General features: G+C 45.0%; 2 protein-coding genes across 2 annotated transcripts; one reads left to right on the top strand and one right to left on the bottom strand.

The window, feature by feature from the left end:
- The first annotated feature begins 222 nt into the window (after nt 1-222).
- On the top strand, nt 223-8,141 carry gcsha (glycine cleavage system protein H (aminomethyl carrier), a). The gene is made up of 6 exons (XM_042108915.1): nt 223-231; nt 5,789-5,939; nt 6,460-6,539; nt 6,683-6,746; nt 6,909-7,040; nt 7,332-8,141. Exons 2-6 carry the CDS (start codon nt 5,789-5,791, stop codon nt 7,427-7,429), a joined length of 525 nt encoding a protein of 174 aa, XP_041964849.1. The 5' UTR covers nt 223-231; the 3' UTR covers nt 7,430-8,141.
- Nucleotides 8,142-8,246: 105 nt separating this feature from the next.
- On the bottom strand, nt 8,247-15,367 carry si:ch1073-390k14.1 (deoxyribodipyrimidine photo-lyase). Its single transcript, XM_042108763.1, has 9 exons — nt 14,835-15,367; nt 13,623-14,496; nt 13,206-13,378; nt 12,728-12,812; nt 12,357-12,589; nt 11,712-11,906; nt 10,787-11,012; nt 10,174-10,327; nt 8,247-9,617 (listed from the first exon to the last, which is right to left on the bottom strand). Exons 1-9 carry the CDS (start codon nt 15,048-15,050, stop codon nt 9,227-9,229), a joined length of 2,547 nt encoding a protein of 848 aa, XP_041964697.1. The 5' UTR covers nt 15,051-15,367; the 3' UTR covers nt 8,247-9,226.
- Nucleotides 15,368-16,118: the final 751 nt, after the last annotated feature.

Here is a 16,118-nt window from a genome sequence, read left to right as displayed (position 1 = left end):
TTAGGATCTTCTTGGCAGACAAGACGACAGGACTCACGATCCCAAGAGGATCATAGATGGAGCTAACTGTAGAGAGGATTCCTCTCCTAGTGAGTGGTCTGTCCTTGACAACAATCTTGAACTTAAAAGTATCAGACTGAATGCACCACTCCACACCAAGCACTCTCTCCACGGGTGGCGACTCTTGGTCCATGTTCAACAATTTCACGTCTTTAGATCTGTGCTCTTCAGGTATTGCATTTAGGACATCACGTCTGTTGCTTATCCACTTTGTGAGTCGAAACCCACCTTTGGCACAGATTGCGATGAGCTCATGATAAAGAGATACAGCTCTTTCCTCCGAAGCCACGGATACTAGGCAGTCATCCACGTAAAAGCTATGTAGGACTTTATCCATTGCTTCCTCGCTGAATTGTTCTTTGTAGTCCTCTGCGCATTTCCTGAGGGCAAAATTGGCACAACTGGGAGAGGACGTTGCCCCAAAGAGATGCACCAGCATCCTGAAGTCCACATGATCTTGACTTAAGTCTCCAGCAGGCCACCAGAGGAACCTCAAGAAGTCAGCATCCTCAGGTGGTACCCTGACCTGGTGAAACATCGCCTCCACGTCCGCCATGATGACAACTGGTTCCTTCCTGAACCTGCTCATCACTCCAATCAGTGAACTTGTGAGGTCTGGGCCCTGTAAGAGTTGAGCATTAAGTGATGTTCCTTGGAAACTTGCTCCACAGTCAAAAACAACCCTGATCTTCTTCGTAGGATGGTAAACACCTTGATGCGGGATGTACCAAACCCTGCCATCACTACGTTCCAAATCCTCTTCAGGCACCCTTTCTGCATAGCCTTTGACAACCAGATCTTCCATGAAGGCCTTATAGTCAGCATGAAATGAGGAATCCTTCTGAAGCCTCTTCTTCAGATGTAAGGCACGCTGCTCAATGATCTTCCTATTATTTGGCATACTAACGTCCTTATTCCTCAATGGCAGGTTAATCTGATAATGACCATTGACCTGTTTTGCTGAACTTGTAACCAGCTCCATGAACTTTTGTTCCTCTTTTGACATGGCAGGCTGTTCCTCCAAGATGCATTCAGGGAAGTCTGCCTTAAACTGCTGCTGCCAAAGTTCGTCCAAAGTCACAACTGACACTCTGTTCACGGTTAACTCTGGCTGCTCACCGCCACCGTCTTCATCCAGAGGCCCATTCACTGTCCAGCCCAGCATTGTTCTGATTGCATAGGGTCCATCTCCTACACTGCGAATCACTTGCAAGGGTTCCAAGGCTTGAGACATTTGTCCCAATCAACAGCTCAATCCCTGCATCAATCTCAGGCAAGTGAACATGTTTCAAATAAGGCCATTTCTGAATATCACTCTGTTTTGGAATGTTCCTCTTGTGAACAGGCATGCGTGTTTGTGTGTAAGCCTTGGGCAGCTCACAGAAATTCTCCCCATTCAAACCGGCCACTCCCAGTCCTGGAACTACGTGGCTGCTCACCACTTTCTCTTGGCCCATCGTCCGTAGGAGAATATGGACCTTCTTTCCTGGAACATTAAAGTTTTTCCCTTAGTGCCTCTGTACAGAACACGGCCGTACTTCCTGGGTCCAAGAAAGCATAAGTGGTGACAATCTTATTGCCCTTCTTGGACTTAACTTGCACTGGAACTATTGGAAGTTTGCAGTAGTCATCACCAGCCCCTGTAAGCCCACTTGACATCAGGGCACTGTCGACAGACACCTCTGATTTCCTCTCAGCTTGGTCTGGGTCCTTATCTTTTTCCTTTTGTGGAATGTGAAGAACAGTTGGATGTTTAAGACCACATTTTGCACAGGAAATCCGTTTTCTGCAAACTGCTCATGTGTCCAATACACAAACAGCCAAAACAGACACCCTTCTCTCTTAAGAAGCCCATCTTCTCTTTGTGTGCCTTCTTCCCCAACTGTGGACACAAATCCAAAGCATGTCCTTCTCCACAACAGATGCATGTTCTCCTCGCAAACTCCACACGTTCCTTTCCTCTAGTTCCAGGCTGAGTCTTGTGTATCACAGGAGCTACAGTGGTAGCAAAGCTGGTTCCCTTAATTCCAGAACGAGTTTGCAGATTTGGCTTGTTCACTCCTCTATTAGTTGTCAGTGATGGAGCGTCCTGTATGTTTCCAAACACTGGGTCAGTTAGAACCCGCACTTGTTTCTCTATGAAAGTTGTGAGGTCAATGAATGTAGCTCGCTGGCTGCGCCTGTCCTGTACACTGCAAAAACTGCTTATCTAACAAAATCTAACCAAGTGTTATTAATCTTATATCAAGATAAAAAAAACTAGTTGGTATTGTTTTCAATATAAAGAGACTTACCTAGCGCTTTCTTGTGAAAACATTTGACTTAATTTAAAAAAAGATTGACTTATTTTAAGACATCTTATCCTGAAAACAAGCAAATTTGTCTGCCAGTGCGTTGAGCAAATTTGTCTTGATAAGACTCCTTAAAATAAGTCAAAGTCTTCTTAAATTAAGTCAAAATGTTCTTTTGAGAGGGCGCTAGGTAAGTCTTTTCACACTAAAAACAATACCAAATAGATTTTTTAATCTTAATATAAGATTAATAACACTTGGTTAGAATTCATTTTTTGCAGTGTAGTTCACATGCTGCAGAACTCCACTTGTCTCGAAATTTGTAGGGCAACTTTTTTATGATGGTTAGCATGTTAGCAGGTATGTCCAGTTCATGCATATATTGCACCTCTTTCATAACGTTACAGCAACCTCTGAGAAAAAGGCTATAATCACGAAGAGCTTTTGAATCTTCATTCTTGATCGGCGGCCATGAAAGAGCTTTTTCCATGTATGCGTATGAAATCCTCTGTTCATTTCCAAACTGCTCTTTTAACAACACTTTTGCTTTAGCATATCCTCTCTCAGGATCCATATGCTGGCAACTTCTGATCAATTCTTTGGGGTGACCCCTTGTGTGCTGTTCCAAGAAATACAGTCGGTCACTGATTTGCAGTGTTCCTCTCCACACCGTTCTCGAAGGCCTTCACAAACGCATGATATTTTAATGGATCACCGTCAAAGATTGGCATCTCCCTCTTAGGCAAAGATGAAAGGCACTGCTGCTGCACCAACAGTGATATTTCATTTTGTTTGCACATAATGCCAAACACATTGCTTTGACCTTCATTTGGACCAATGTTGAAGGCATTTCCATCTTGCATTTGTATCCCTTCTAGAGTACTGTGATTCACTGCATATAGATTGGGTTCATGTGAATGAATTAACTGAGATGGATTTCTTTCCTTAGGTCTTGTTCCTGCATCCAGATAAGCATGGTTGATTTCATGTTGTGACCTTTGTGGTACAAATGACTTTGCTTTAGCATTGAGGATCAGTTTTTGTCCTTTTGCCAGATAGGAGTTCATTCCATCAGAGCGCTTCGATACAGAGGTTCTCTTACTCAAGATGCTCCGAGACTTGAGCACATCCAGTTTTGCCATGTTTGCTGCAATTTCCTCATCCAACTTAAATTGTTCTTTCCTTTTACGCAGCCGTTCCTCCTCCTCTTCCAGTTCATGTTTATCTTTTAATAATTTTTGTCTCGTCCTTAAAGCTGCCAAGTCAGCCTCTGCTTTGAGACGTACAGAAGAAATACTGGAAGCAACAGACTCTCTTCCTATGGCAGAGTTTTGTGATTTGGACACCCTGCTGCCCACATTTGACACACTGTCATTTGGTTTTACATTGCAGTTTTACATTGTCTTGCAGCTCATCTGTATCAATGACTAAGGCAGCCTGTTGCTGAGTTTCATCAGGTGTTGGAGGCAACTCCTGTTCATTCATTTCACCAGAATCAGTTTGATCATGTAACTCAAGCAATTCATCCGGCTCAATCAACCACTGCTCAATCAACATGCCTTTGAAATGTGTTGCTATAAGTCATGATGTTAGAAAACCATTCAGTATGGATCTTCTGTTGCTCTTCAGGGAGTAAAGGAATCAGCAGGTCATGTGACTTGGTGGCATTTCCACACTGATCAATTAAACTCTCTAAAAGAGATTGTATTTGTGAAACATTTTCCTTATTCATGAATGTTTTCATTTGTTGTATGAACCCTTTAACTTTATCCACACTCTCTCCTTTCATTTTGAAGCGTTTCGATTTTGTTTGCCAAAGCCTTTGCTGTTGGCTTAGATTGCCTTTTTTCACTCTCCATTTCAGAACTTGAAACACCCTTTTGACTCATTTTCTTTTTTTCAGTTACTTCTCAATACATGTGCATCCACTTCAACATTCAACATTCAACCATGTACAAAACACGTCATGCACAGTAGCAGAGCAGCGGCAATTTCAAAGAGACAAAGCGGAGATTCAATGTAGCATGGAGGTAGGGTACAGTGCATCCAAACACTTCCACAAATCCAGAAACGTTACACACATTAGCAGAGCAGCAGCAATTTCAAAGAGACAAAAAGGAGATTCAACGTAGCATAGAGGTAGGCTACAGTGCATGCAAACACTTTCACAGATCCAGAAACGTCACGCACATTAGCAGAGCAGCGGCAATTTCAAAGAGACAACGCGTAGATTCATCATCTACGGGGATATACAGCACTGAATGCACACAATCAATGCCAGCGATCGGTATGACCAACTTAAACGGTGTTCAATCCAATAATGTCCCCAATGGACAAACAAAAGCATATGCGTGCCGCATTCCTTCCAATGTATACAGCTTAATGCGCATAAACACCAGCAAGCCTACCTGGCTTTTGAGTGCGTCTTCCGAGGCTGTGGCCTAATGATCGAAAGTCAGTGCAGTCTTCCGTCCTTTATCTCCGATGGTCCTTTCTCCCATTTGATCCTTGACACGTCCGCAATTGCTTTCCTAATGCCGTTTCTTGTTGACAAAAATGTAGCGACTTGTATCCATCCAAAAGCCAATTAGTCGCTGAGAGGCTAAGGTATGGGTGTGCTGATTGTATGACTCGCTGTTTCAAACAAAATATCGGCTGAGATCCAGATGCGTTTGACGGGTTTATTGAAAAGGATAGTCCAACTTAATCCAGTGATAATAACGTGCTCAAAGTAAAAAGAAAATGTAGGCTAAACATTGTTCAGCAGCGTAACAGCGGTCAACAAGAAATAAGACATACTCATTTTTACCATCAATTTAAAGCCTGACGTCATTAACAGTGGACAGTGGTTTTAACGACGGAACTATGTCTGAGCAAACAATGGAACTTCATAGACACAGGTGTTACAAGGTTGCTGTTTGAGCGAAAGTTGCGTCGTACCACAGTGGTTTAGCAATGACAAAGAAACCTGATGTAGAAACGGACCCCTGGAGTGCTGTGCTTCTCATGTAGCCTACTACGCATCCTCTCCAATTAGCCACCGCCTAAATTTAATGTTATCATCCAGAAATGTTGACTAGATGTCCTTAGGATACCAAAAATGCAAAAAACTTTTTTTAAGGGGTTCAGCTGTCCAGATTCCTGGATTGTGTTTTTATATTATATACTTTAATGACTCTTTCTGCTGTTAAAGAATGTGTTTGTGTAGTAGGCTATGTATGCTGCTGCTGAGACCTTGAATTTCCCCTGGGGATCAATAAAGTATCTATCTATCTATCTATCTATCTATCTATCTTCCACCTGACTAAATCATGGGACTAAATGGAAATGTAAAGAGTGACTGGAATGTCCTGCACTCGGTGCCCTGTCACACCCCCATATCATGACACCAAAGCAAGTGCCAACGACGTCAGTTTTTAAAGACGTAACCGGGAAAGATGGCGGCACGCTTGGCGATGCGGTGTGCCTATGCACAATTGTTTTCAACACTCCCAGGGCTCTCTAAATCTTGTACGTTCTCGCCATATCGTATCGTGTCGCAGGTTTATCTCCAAAGACCACTCTCTGCTTCGTCACGGCTCAGTGCAGGTAAAGATATAATTCCTGTTATTTTGCCCTCTAGGTAATTTAGGACATTGGCAAGCTAACGTTAGGATGTTAGCCAGAACTGCTTGTTCACTAACATTGGGGAGACAAGTGGACCTCAGTTTTGGAGTTATCTGATTGTGATATGTTTGTCTAAGTTATATTACACGTCAGTTGCAGCTTACGATAACGCGAACAGTAGGACTCCGTTGATATGTCCTTTAAAGTTAGTTTGTTGCTAGCATTCTATGTTTGCTAACTTCAGCGCGTCAATTTACGGTAGCTAAATAACGACGGTCAGTCACATTTAACGTTACTTACAATTTAATATCTGTTCACATTTCTGTCATCAATGCTGAGGTTTCTTGCAGATAGTTCAACCATAGTACAACGTTATATTCACATTTTGATACATTAAGTGTTACTGGAAATTTTTTTAATGTAAGTCTCGTGTCACTGTTTTTATAGTGGTTGTCGGTGTAGATTATGAATTCACCAGGTTATGTTTTTTCCCCTCACTCAGCACTTAAATATACCGACAAGCATGAATGGGTGCGAGTAGACGATGGCGTTGGAACTGTAGGCATCAGCAACTTTGCCCAGGTCAGTAGAAATGGCTCGCTTAGAACTCTGATTCAATTTGATGTCAGCGCCCATAATATTAATTGTGTAGCCAAAATGAATCAGAAAAACGGTACAGCGAACAAACGCATATATGCACACCGGTTTTATCTGTCGATCACCAGGAAGCATTAGGGGATGTGGTGTACTGTGGCCTACCAGATGTTGGAACACAGCTGTCACAATCAGGTGAGCCTTTTGGACCAGGTTACCAGAAACAGCTCTGTATTGTGTTTGTGTCTGTTGGTGAGTTTCATCTTATCAGATACGTTTGGTGCTCTGGAGAATGCAAAAGCCTTCTGGTCATGCATATACAGTATTTGTGTGTGACATGCACATGTTTCTGTGCAGATGAGTTTGGTGCCCTGGAGAGTGTGAAGGCAGCCAGTGAGCTGTACTCCCCTCTGACAGGTGAGGTCGTGGAGGTCAACAACGCTTTGGCTGACAAGCCCGGCCTTGTCAACAAATCCTGTTACAAAGATGGTGAGTCCCCTTTTCTTTTTCTCTATCTAATATATTTCACAAGACAAATTGTACAAGTCTAATAATAACCACCACCAAGTAGTGCTATCCTTTGTAGCGGTTATGCAAACATTCAGTTTTATTTACTGACACTCATGACAACAAAGCACCTCACGTTTTTGTCAAACATTGTGAATCAAAGACTTCATTGATTAGGGCTTTAGTGCAAAGTGTTCCTGAAGCATAAACGTCTGTCTCCATCTCTCTGCCTATCTGTCTGTCTGTCTTATCTCTGTCTGTCTGTCTGTCTAGGCTGGCTGATGAAGATGACCATTGCAAATCCAGCTGAACTAGACTCCCTCATGGACGAAGCCGCCTACGAAAGATACATCAAATCCATCGAGGACTAGAGACTGTGCAGAGTGCATGTGTTGGTTAATGTCTCAGGCTTGTGTGTGTACATGTATGCGCACCACAATGGACTAATAATGTACTTGAGAAATGGTTAAGTGTTAGCAGAGATAGCAGCAGTTGCTCTTAAAGGATGATCGTGATGGTGGGCATGCATTTCTCAGTATGGACCAGTGGCCAGTGCTTACTCAAGTGTTAAAACATGCTCCAAGTTTCACTGAACCAAAATACACATCCTGTTGATACCTTGCCCACTACCTCGTGTTTGTAAAATTGCACACACGCACACACCTACACCCACTATCCCATCCACACACTATCACACAGTCTCTATGCATTAGATCCAGATTTCTGCATTTCTTTACATAAGTGTGAGCACTGGACACTGATTGGCCCATGACCGGCTATAAAGTACTTTGATTCTGTTCTGTTTCAGCAGAGCTTTACAAGTTACTTTTTCATTGTATGCATTTGGCAAACATGTACACTTACCTGTGATCCTGTTGGCAGCCTTTTGAATCTATTTAAGAGCTGATGAAAATTTGCTTGTAAATGTAATGGTATGGACACAGCTGTAGGTGGGGGAAGGGGCATCTTCCTTGTCTTTGGTCACATGAATGCCTCTGATCATTGGCACTTGAACTGACATCTGACTGAACTGCTGTACAGTATTTGTAGATACTAACACCAATAAAAACTGTCATGGACAAATGGCTGTATGTTTATATGCTGTTTTATGACTGGAAACAACCAATGTTGAAAATAATTAAAAAATGTATTATTTATTTTTGTTACAAAATTATTTATCAGGACTCAATTATCCTTCACAAACACTGTGTTAGTGGAGTGTGGCCTGGTTGATTTACAAAACCACTGTAGAAATACCGATACCTGACATAATAAATAACCTTTCACACATCATATTTAAAGAAAAAGATCCTAATCTCTACAAAATGTATGTAAACATTTCACTTCACGAGAAAGCATGCATTACAGTTCACAAGTTTTAAAAAAGTACAGTAGTTCATTTGGAAGGCAAGAAGTCGAACAATGTTTAAGAGCATGCATTTTCTTGCATTATCAGTAAACACAGTGATCCATCTTGGGTATGAGGGCACCGATGTGTTGCCATTTGAACTGAACTTCACTAATCTGAAGGCACTTTCGGTACCCGACTTGCTGCACTTCAGATGAGACTAGCCTCTACAAGAGCAAAGCTGTTTAGTCAGCCAGTTGAGGGATGGAGAACTGTCTTATTGACTGACATGGCAATATTTAGGCACTTAAAAACACACCTGAGTAATTGCACAAACATGTCATTCCTGGAAACCATTCAGATTTTACCTGGGAATGATCACCATAATAGGTCTAATGAGTAATATCTATCTCCCACCCCCATTAACAGTTATCCAAGTACACAATGAAAGACCAGCTAGGACAGCAGGTCAGGAGAGATGCACCATACCATAGTCAGGTATCAGGTCAGAAGAGATGTACCATACTATAGTCAGGTATCAGGTCAGAAGAGATGTACCATACCATAGTCAGGTATCAGGTCAGAAGAGATGTACCATACCATAGTCAGGTATCGTGTCATTTATCAGCTCTTGAGCCATGAGGTAGACGTGCAGCTGATTGAGTCCCTGGGCCCAAAAGGACTTATAGTACTATACAATTATACTGTAGATCTCCCCAAGCATTAATACTCCCTATTCAGCACACTTGTGACTGTGGTGATGTTGCAGCAGTCTGCTGCATTAGTGGCACCAGTACGCAACCCTCTCCCCCAGTGGGTATCACCTCTGTGGCATGGCCACCCCCCCTGGCACTATGGAGTAGGGGTCTTTGGCGGGGGTGCGTCGGGGCCGCCCACGGGAAGTGGCGGAGGAAGGGGACGCAGGGAGCCCCTCCAGGAGGCAGTGGTGGCGCTCGGCCCGCTCGCGCTGCTGGGTGCTCTCGTGCATCACGCTGGCCGTGAAGTCTCGCTCGTTCAGGAAGGCGATGGTCTCGTCGCGCTTGCGGCTCACGTAGCCCTTCAGCACGGCGTTGTACGGGTTGCCCCGCCCATCTGCTTTGTCCGGATCAGCTGTTTGGTGCTTGAACTCCATGCGAGTGATGACGGGCAGGAGGAAACGAGAGCCGCAACGAAGGACCTCCCCGGTCGAGCCCAGAGCCTCCTCCACCAGCCTAACCAACACACACACACACACACACACACACACACAGGTACATTTCCAAACACTCAGATACTGTATACAACAGACTTTAGGTGCAGTTTGTATAGAGAATGTAGGCTTGTATTTACCAAGAGTGTGTATTGGTGGATACTGTGTGTGGAAAGGTGTTGGTGGATGTTGCATGATAGATAGATAGATAGATAAGTGTGTGTATACTGTCTGTTGTGGATACTGTGTGTGAGGACAGTGTGTGTTGGTGGATGCTGTGTGTGGGGAGTGTGCATGTTGGATGCATGTAGAGTGAATAGGGTGGCTCTTTTTCCCAGTTTGTGGACATTTTTAGTGTGCATACATAGCCACTGTCAGACAATCATATGGTACTAAACTTACACTTCAGATGTTGAGTACCAGAGAGCTTTATATTAATGGATGGTATGTGTGTGGAGAGTGTGTTGGTGGAGGTTGTATGCATGGAGAATGTGTGCATTATGTGTTGGTGGATGCTGTGTGTATGGGCAATCTGTATGTTGTGTGTTGTAACAGGCTGTGTGTATGAAGTGTGTTACCTGTCGGGCAGGGGTACCAGGTCACATCCAGAGTGCTGGTCCACGTACTCCTTGAAACGCTGTCTCACCTCCGCCACGTCCCGCAGCGACTGGGTCCTACGCTCCTCCAGGTCAGTGACCACCCGCTCAGGGTAGGTCTGCCCCAGGACCACACCTACAGCGGGGAGAGGTGGGGGAGGAGGAGGGGAGAGGTGGGGGAGGAGGAGGGGAGAGGGGGAGATGGCCGGTGGAGGAAAAGAGAAGGAGGAGGGTAGAGATGAGGGATAGGAAAAGAGACAACAATATGGACGTTGGGTTTTGACTAACACTTCAAAAGGACTTTGGTGTGGGCGCAAACACTACATGAAAGGCTGCTCATATCAGCTGTATCATTGTAATAACCATCAGAGGGAGCGCAATAGCATCATACTGTCTGAGCTCTATAATCATTATGTTATCCTGACTGAAACAACATACTACCCAAGATTCTATTAGCAGCATCATAGCAATATACATTTCAATGGCAGCCACATTATAGCTTTATAATACTGTAACTATCATAGGAAGCCTCATAGCATCATGCTAACATAACTTTAATAAGACGCATTATAGCAACACGCTAACTGCCCCTCACCTGCCCTGCGCAGTATGGAGGTGGGGCATTTCCATGGCTTGTGGATGAGCTCATCGGGCAGTGGTGCAAGCTCAGGGCACCAGCGCCTCACATAGGTTCCGATGGGGTCACAGGTCATTGCCGCGTCAACTGGGTGCATGACAAAGTTCCAGTGGTCCAGACCACTCATGCCCCCATTCTGCCACATCATGGCGTCTATGGCAACGTCAGCATCCACCAGCGTGTCCTGGCACAGGGCATTAATTACAATATTTACAACAGTTTTATAAAGCCTTCATTCAGTAGGATTGCTAATACAGTTAGGCCTACATTCATTACTTTGGAGGTCACATATTAATTCCCCATGCCTTTGTAGTGGCATTATTCCTGTCCTCACTCCTTGTGGACACTGTGTTCAATCCTGCTAAGATGTGTCTGCTAAGACAGCATGTCTTCCTCTGGACACTGTGTTCAGTACTGCTAAGATGTGTCTGCTAAGACAGCATGTCTTCCTCTGGACACTGTGTTCAGTCCTGCTAAGATGTGTCTGCTAAGACAGCATGTCTTCCTCTGGACACTGTGTTCAGTCCTGCTAAGATGTGTCTGCTAAGACAGCATGTCTTCCTCTGGACACTGTGTTCAGTACTGCTAAGATGTGTCTGCTAAGACAGCATGTCTTCCTCTGCTGCTGTCTCCCCATTCAGCCTTCTATCTGATCATCAGTTCTTCATCTCAGTGCTTTTTGGGCTTCTACTTATCATTCTTCATGGTTATCATTCTTCTACTTTATCAGTCTTCTCCCATGCATTCTATGCTACTATGCTTCCTCTCAGAAACAAACATGAAAAGTTCCATAACTGTATATTTCCTGTCATCCTTTCACATTTCAACTAGCTTGTCTCCCTCTCCCTCCATCCCCTCTTCCCTCTTGCTGTCCCTGTCTCACCTGGAACCAGCGGTAGCCCTCCTGCCAGGGCAGGTGTAGGTAAGCGACGAGGAAGGAGGCCACCACGTGTCTCATGTAGTTGTTCATCCAGCCCGTCTGCCACAGCTGTCTCATGGCTGCATCCACCAGAGGGTAGCCGGTAGTGCCCTTCTGCCACACACGCAGGTGGGCACGCTCAGAGCTCCAGCGCAGGGCCTGCAGTAAAGCCGAGGAGAGAGGGGTTAGATGCTTTACACACACACACATACAAACCCACACACTCAAATACCTTGTGTAGACTACATGCCAAATATATTTAGCTTACTGTCATATAGGAGTAAGTAACGCAGAAATGATTTATGTTTATTTAGAATTTTGAGGAAGCAACCAAAATAACCAAATTTTAAAGGAGGTGGCAAATATGAAAAACACACACATACACATATGACAAAAAGAGCTGTGAACAGCAAACATTTGTACACACAAGTACACAGACATTTTAAATAGTGTCACATTGACATACTGTAGTAGTGCAAAATAAAATATTGCGAAACTTGAGTGTATTGATTTGTTTCCACACCCCTAATGACAAGTGAGATGACACAAATCAACACAGGCCACTTACATGACCTGTGTGTATGTGGAGGTTTTTCAATGATTTCTGACCTTATATGGTGGACGCAGGCTCTCCCAGGGCAGGTCTGGGAACAGCGTGAGCTGCCAGTAGGCCAGGTCCCTCCACGCCAGCTTGCGCTGGAACTTGGGCGAGCGGCAGCGGGCAGCGCGGGCATCCCAGAGCAGCCAGCGGGGACTCAGCTGACCCCAGTGCAGGTACGGAGACACACAGCTGGTGTTGGGGGCATCCGCCCACCCCGACTCCTTCTCATACCGATACACACCTACACACACACACACACACACACACACATACACATACATAATGACAGGGAGAGAGCACATGTGTGAATAGTAACACTGAAGTATTATTAAAAGATATGGAATGACTGATTAGTGCTTATGTTTGGGAAGAGTCTCACCATCCTGCAGAAAAGCCTCCAAGCGAGCATGAGCTCCCTCCTCAGTGAAATCCCAGTCCCGCCGGATATTCACTGCCCAGTCCACCTGTACATCACACACACACACACACAGGGATATTCATTGCCCAGTCCACCTGTACATTACACACACACAGGGATATTCACTGCCCAGTCCACCTGTACATCACACACACACAGGGATATTCACTGCCCAGTCCACCTGTACATCACACACACACAGGGGTTTTAGGAAACACAATGCTTAAAGATTCTTAAAGACAGAATAGTCTTTACTGCACAGATAGCATTTGGCAGCAGAAAAACATCTTGACTGGTATTGTTATGTGTTAAGGGATGACAATGTTGCATGGAGGACTGTAACGGGAGTAAGGAGTATAGGCCTCATCTGTTCATCAGTTTGACTGGGTTGAGCATGGCAGCAGGGCTGCTAGCCTGTGAAAAGTGTTTAGTCCCTCACCGTGGTGCCATCTTTCCTGCGGGGCATCCGTGCCAAGCCCAGCTGCTCCAGCGGGCATCCAGTAGGCCAGGTGGAGGGCACAGGTACGGTGGGAGGGGCATCCAGAGGTGTGCCCTGTGCACCCGTAGGGTTCTGCTGGCAGCAACTCATGAAGTGGGACACAGAGCCGATTCCTACAAACACACATGTACAGTATACACACACACACACACACACACACACACACACACAGTACACAGAGTCTTACAGCTGGCACACAACAGCAAGGAATTAGCACATCAAATCTGTGTGCGTGTGTGTGTGTGATGGTACAGGGAGTGTCATTGGCACGAGGGGTGATTTGGCAGCTAACTACCTGTTGTTTCACTGTGTGTGTGTGTGTGTGTGTGTGTGTGTGTGTGTGTGTAAAAAGCTCACCTCTGAGGCCCACCCCCTGTGTAGTGACTGTGTAGGGGTCTCGTAGGCAGTAGGAGTGGTGGAGTTGCCAGCTGATGCCCTGCTGCTGGAGTGTGCTGGCTACTCCCTCATCTCTCTCCTTCAGCCAGGGCTCATACAGAGCTGTCGCTACAACTGTCCCCGCCCCTGTCTCCTTGACCAATCGCTGCAGGACCTCCGCTGAAGAAGGCTCTGCCTTCACCGTCAACAGATGGCTTCCTATTCGCTCCAGCGCTTGATTGAGACACACCAGCGCCTGATGAAGCCAGTACTTACAGGCCCCGCCTGCTGCCACGGTAACACCTGGCCCTTCCTCTTCCTGGTCATTCCACAGGAAGAGGGGGATGACAGGACCACCAAGCTCCAGGCAGCCAATCAAAGCAGGGTTGTCTAGGAGACGCAGGTCCCTCCTGAACCACATTAGGATTGGACGGGGGGAGGAAGGGCTCTTCAGAAGCTGTTGCTGGCGCTTCCGCTGGCGACGCCTCCTCGACTTCCTGGACATCTCTGATTGGTTATCAGCATCTAGCTTTTCCTGACTGTCATTGTCATTGGCCAATGATGAGGTTGCCTCAGCTTTTCCCTTATTTTCAGTGGTAGCTGTTTTGTTTGTGACTGATTCTTTTGGTCTGTCTGGAGTCTTTGGGACATTAGGACTCTTCCCTGTCCATCCTGGGGTCTTGTGTGTACCCATGCTTATATCTGTGTCCATGCCCTGTGTGTGTCCTCTCACCGGCGCAGCTGGTGTGGCCGATGCCAACTGGGCATAACTTCTGGGCACAGGCTGTTGAGTGGATGTCTGATTGGTGTTCACCAGGGAGAGGGCCAGTGCCAACTCCAGCTCATCATCTACATCCTGAGGACACCACCAATACAAACACATCGGTGCTGCTTACCAAACACCAACTACTTGCAGTGACAGTACTAGAAAGGACTACAAACAGGGACAATATCTATACACCATAACCAGTGTAAGCCAGTAATAATATAACATTAATAGCAATTGTAATGACACCATTGGTTAACACAATAAGCAAAGAGGCCTTCTTGTTACAAATCATGAGTAGATTTAGAACATACTAAAGAAAAAAAAATACATTCAGCACACCTTCATCACTTGTTAAAAACAAATATTCTCGGCCAAAAAGGTGATTCAGCGAGACAAAGAAAGCACAGGCTCCACGTAGCCCTTACCCTTAAGAAGTACTCCTGATAGATAGAGAGGAGCTGGCTGTGAAGTTGATGGTGAACGTAAGTGATTGGTGAGATTAGCTCCCGGAACCTGACTCGCGTCTCCTGATGTCCCAGAATGGAGACACAAAAACAGAAGAAACTCTCCGGGTCCTCACGGCCCGCCAGCAACTCTCTAAGCAAGTGACGGACCTGAGAGACTCTTGAGTCAACAGGCATGTTTCGATAAATTAGTTCGGCGGCGGCTGCTTCTCCTTTCAAAAGACTATTTTGTTTGGTCGGCACTAGAGCTTGCTACAATCATTACGCACTGCAGTTAACAACACGCAAAACTTATGACAAGACAAGTACCAAAATTGACTCCGCACAACTGCTTTGCCAGCTACATAATAACACGAGAATCTCTTACTCAATCAGCTGAGCGAGCATGGCTTACACAATGTCCCCGCCCCCAAGTCTTTGGTAACATCATGGAGACCATGTAGAGTTGAGATTTCACCCTGCTTGTCGCACCGACAGATTGTTTGACTGCATGCGTTTTATTGCTCGTTACATATAGGCCTATACAGAAAAAATTTCTTTACTCTTTGGCAAGGGTAAAAAATGAAAAGAACGGCTAGATCGTACGTACCATTTTAAAAAGCCAACATGCTAGCCCACCCAATTGCCTAGTTCATAATACATTGTTAAAGTAAAATAATTAGAATAAAGTAGGCCTGCAGGTTGCTGAATGAAAATATTCAAAGTATTGAAAGTATTAAAGTCTGGCTGTATGGTGATCATTTCACTATTTGGCTATCTAGACCAGTGGTTCTCAAATGGTGGTACGCGTACAAGTCAAGGCACTCCAGGGGGTACGTGAGATTTTAAAACCCTTAGAATCCGATTGACGCAAAGTGCGTCAAAACACACCCTTTCTTTTCTGTTACATTGCTCCAGCGAGACGAAACCTGTATTGCGTGACAGAACAGAAGTGGGGCTTTCCAACGAGACCACGCACTTGTCTGTACGATAAAGTATGAAAATAAAAATCATGAGATTAAATCAAAATGCACCATATTTACAGTCTATACTTCTCTGAATGTTCATAATCCGGTTTTGAGATCCTACCAAATTCCTGCATGGCATCCAATTCAAGGCTCACATTGCATCCCAATTTATTCGGCAAAGAAACACCTTTTTTTGCCTTTACTTTGTTCATGGCAATGCAGTAAAAAGTTGTAGAGAATCATGATCGCAGACACCATAGGCACACACGCGTAAACACGGGTCAAATCAGTTCATATC

Source organism: Alosa sapidissima, chromosome 11, assembly GCF_018492685.1.
Source record: "Alosa sapidissima isolate fAloSap1 chromosome 11, fAloSap1.pri, whole genome shotgun sequence".
In the NCBI taxonomy this organism is placed as follows: Eukaryota; Metazoa; Chordata; class Actinopteri; order Clupeiformes; family Clupeidae; genus Alosa; species Alosa sapidissima.
The sequence above is the reverse complement of the archived record's forward strand: the minus strand, read 5'-3'. Positions and strand labels throughout refer to the sequence as shown.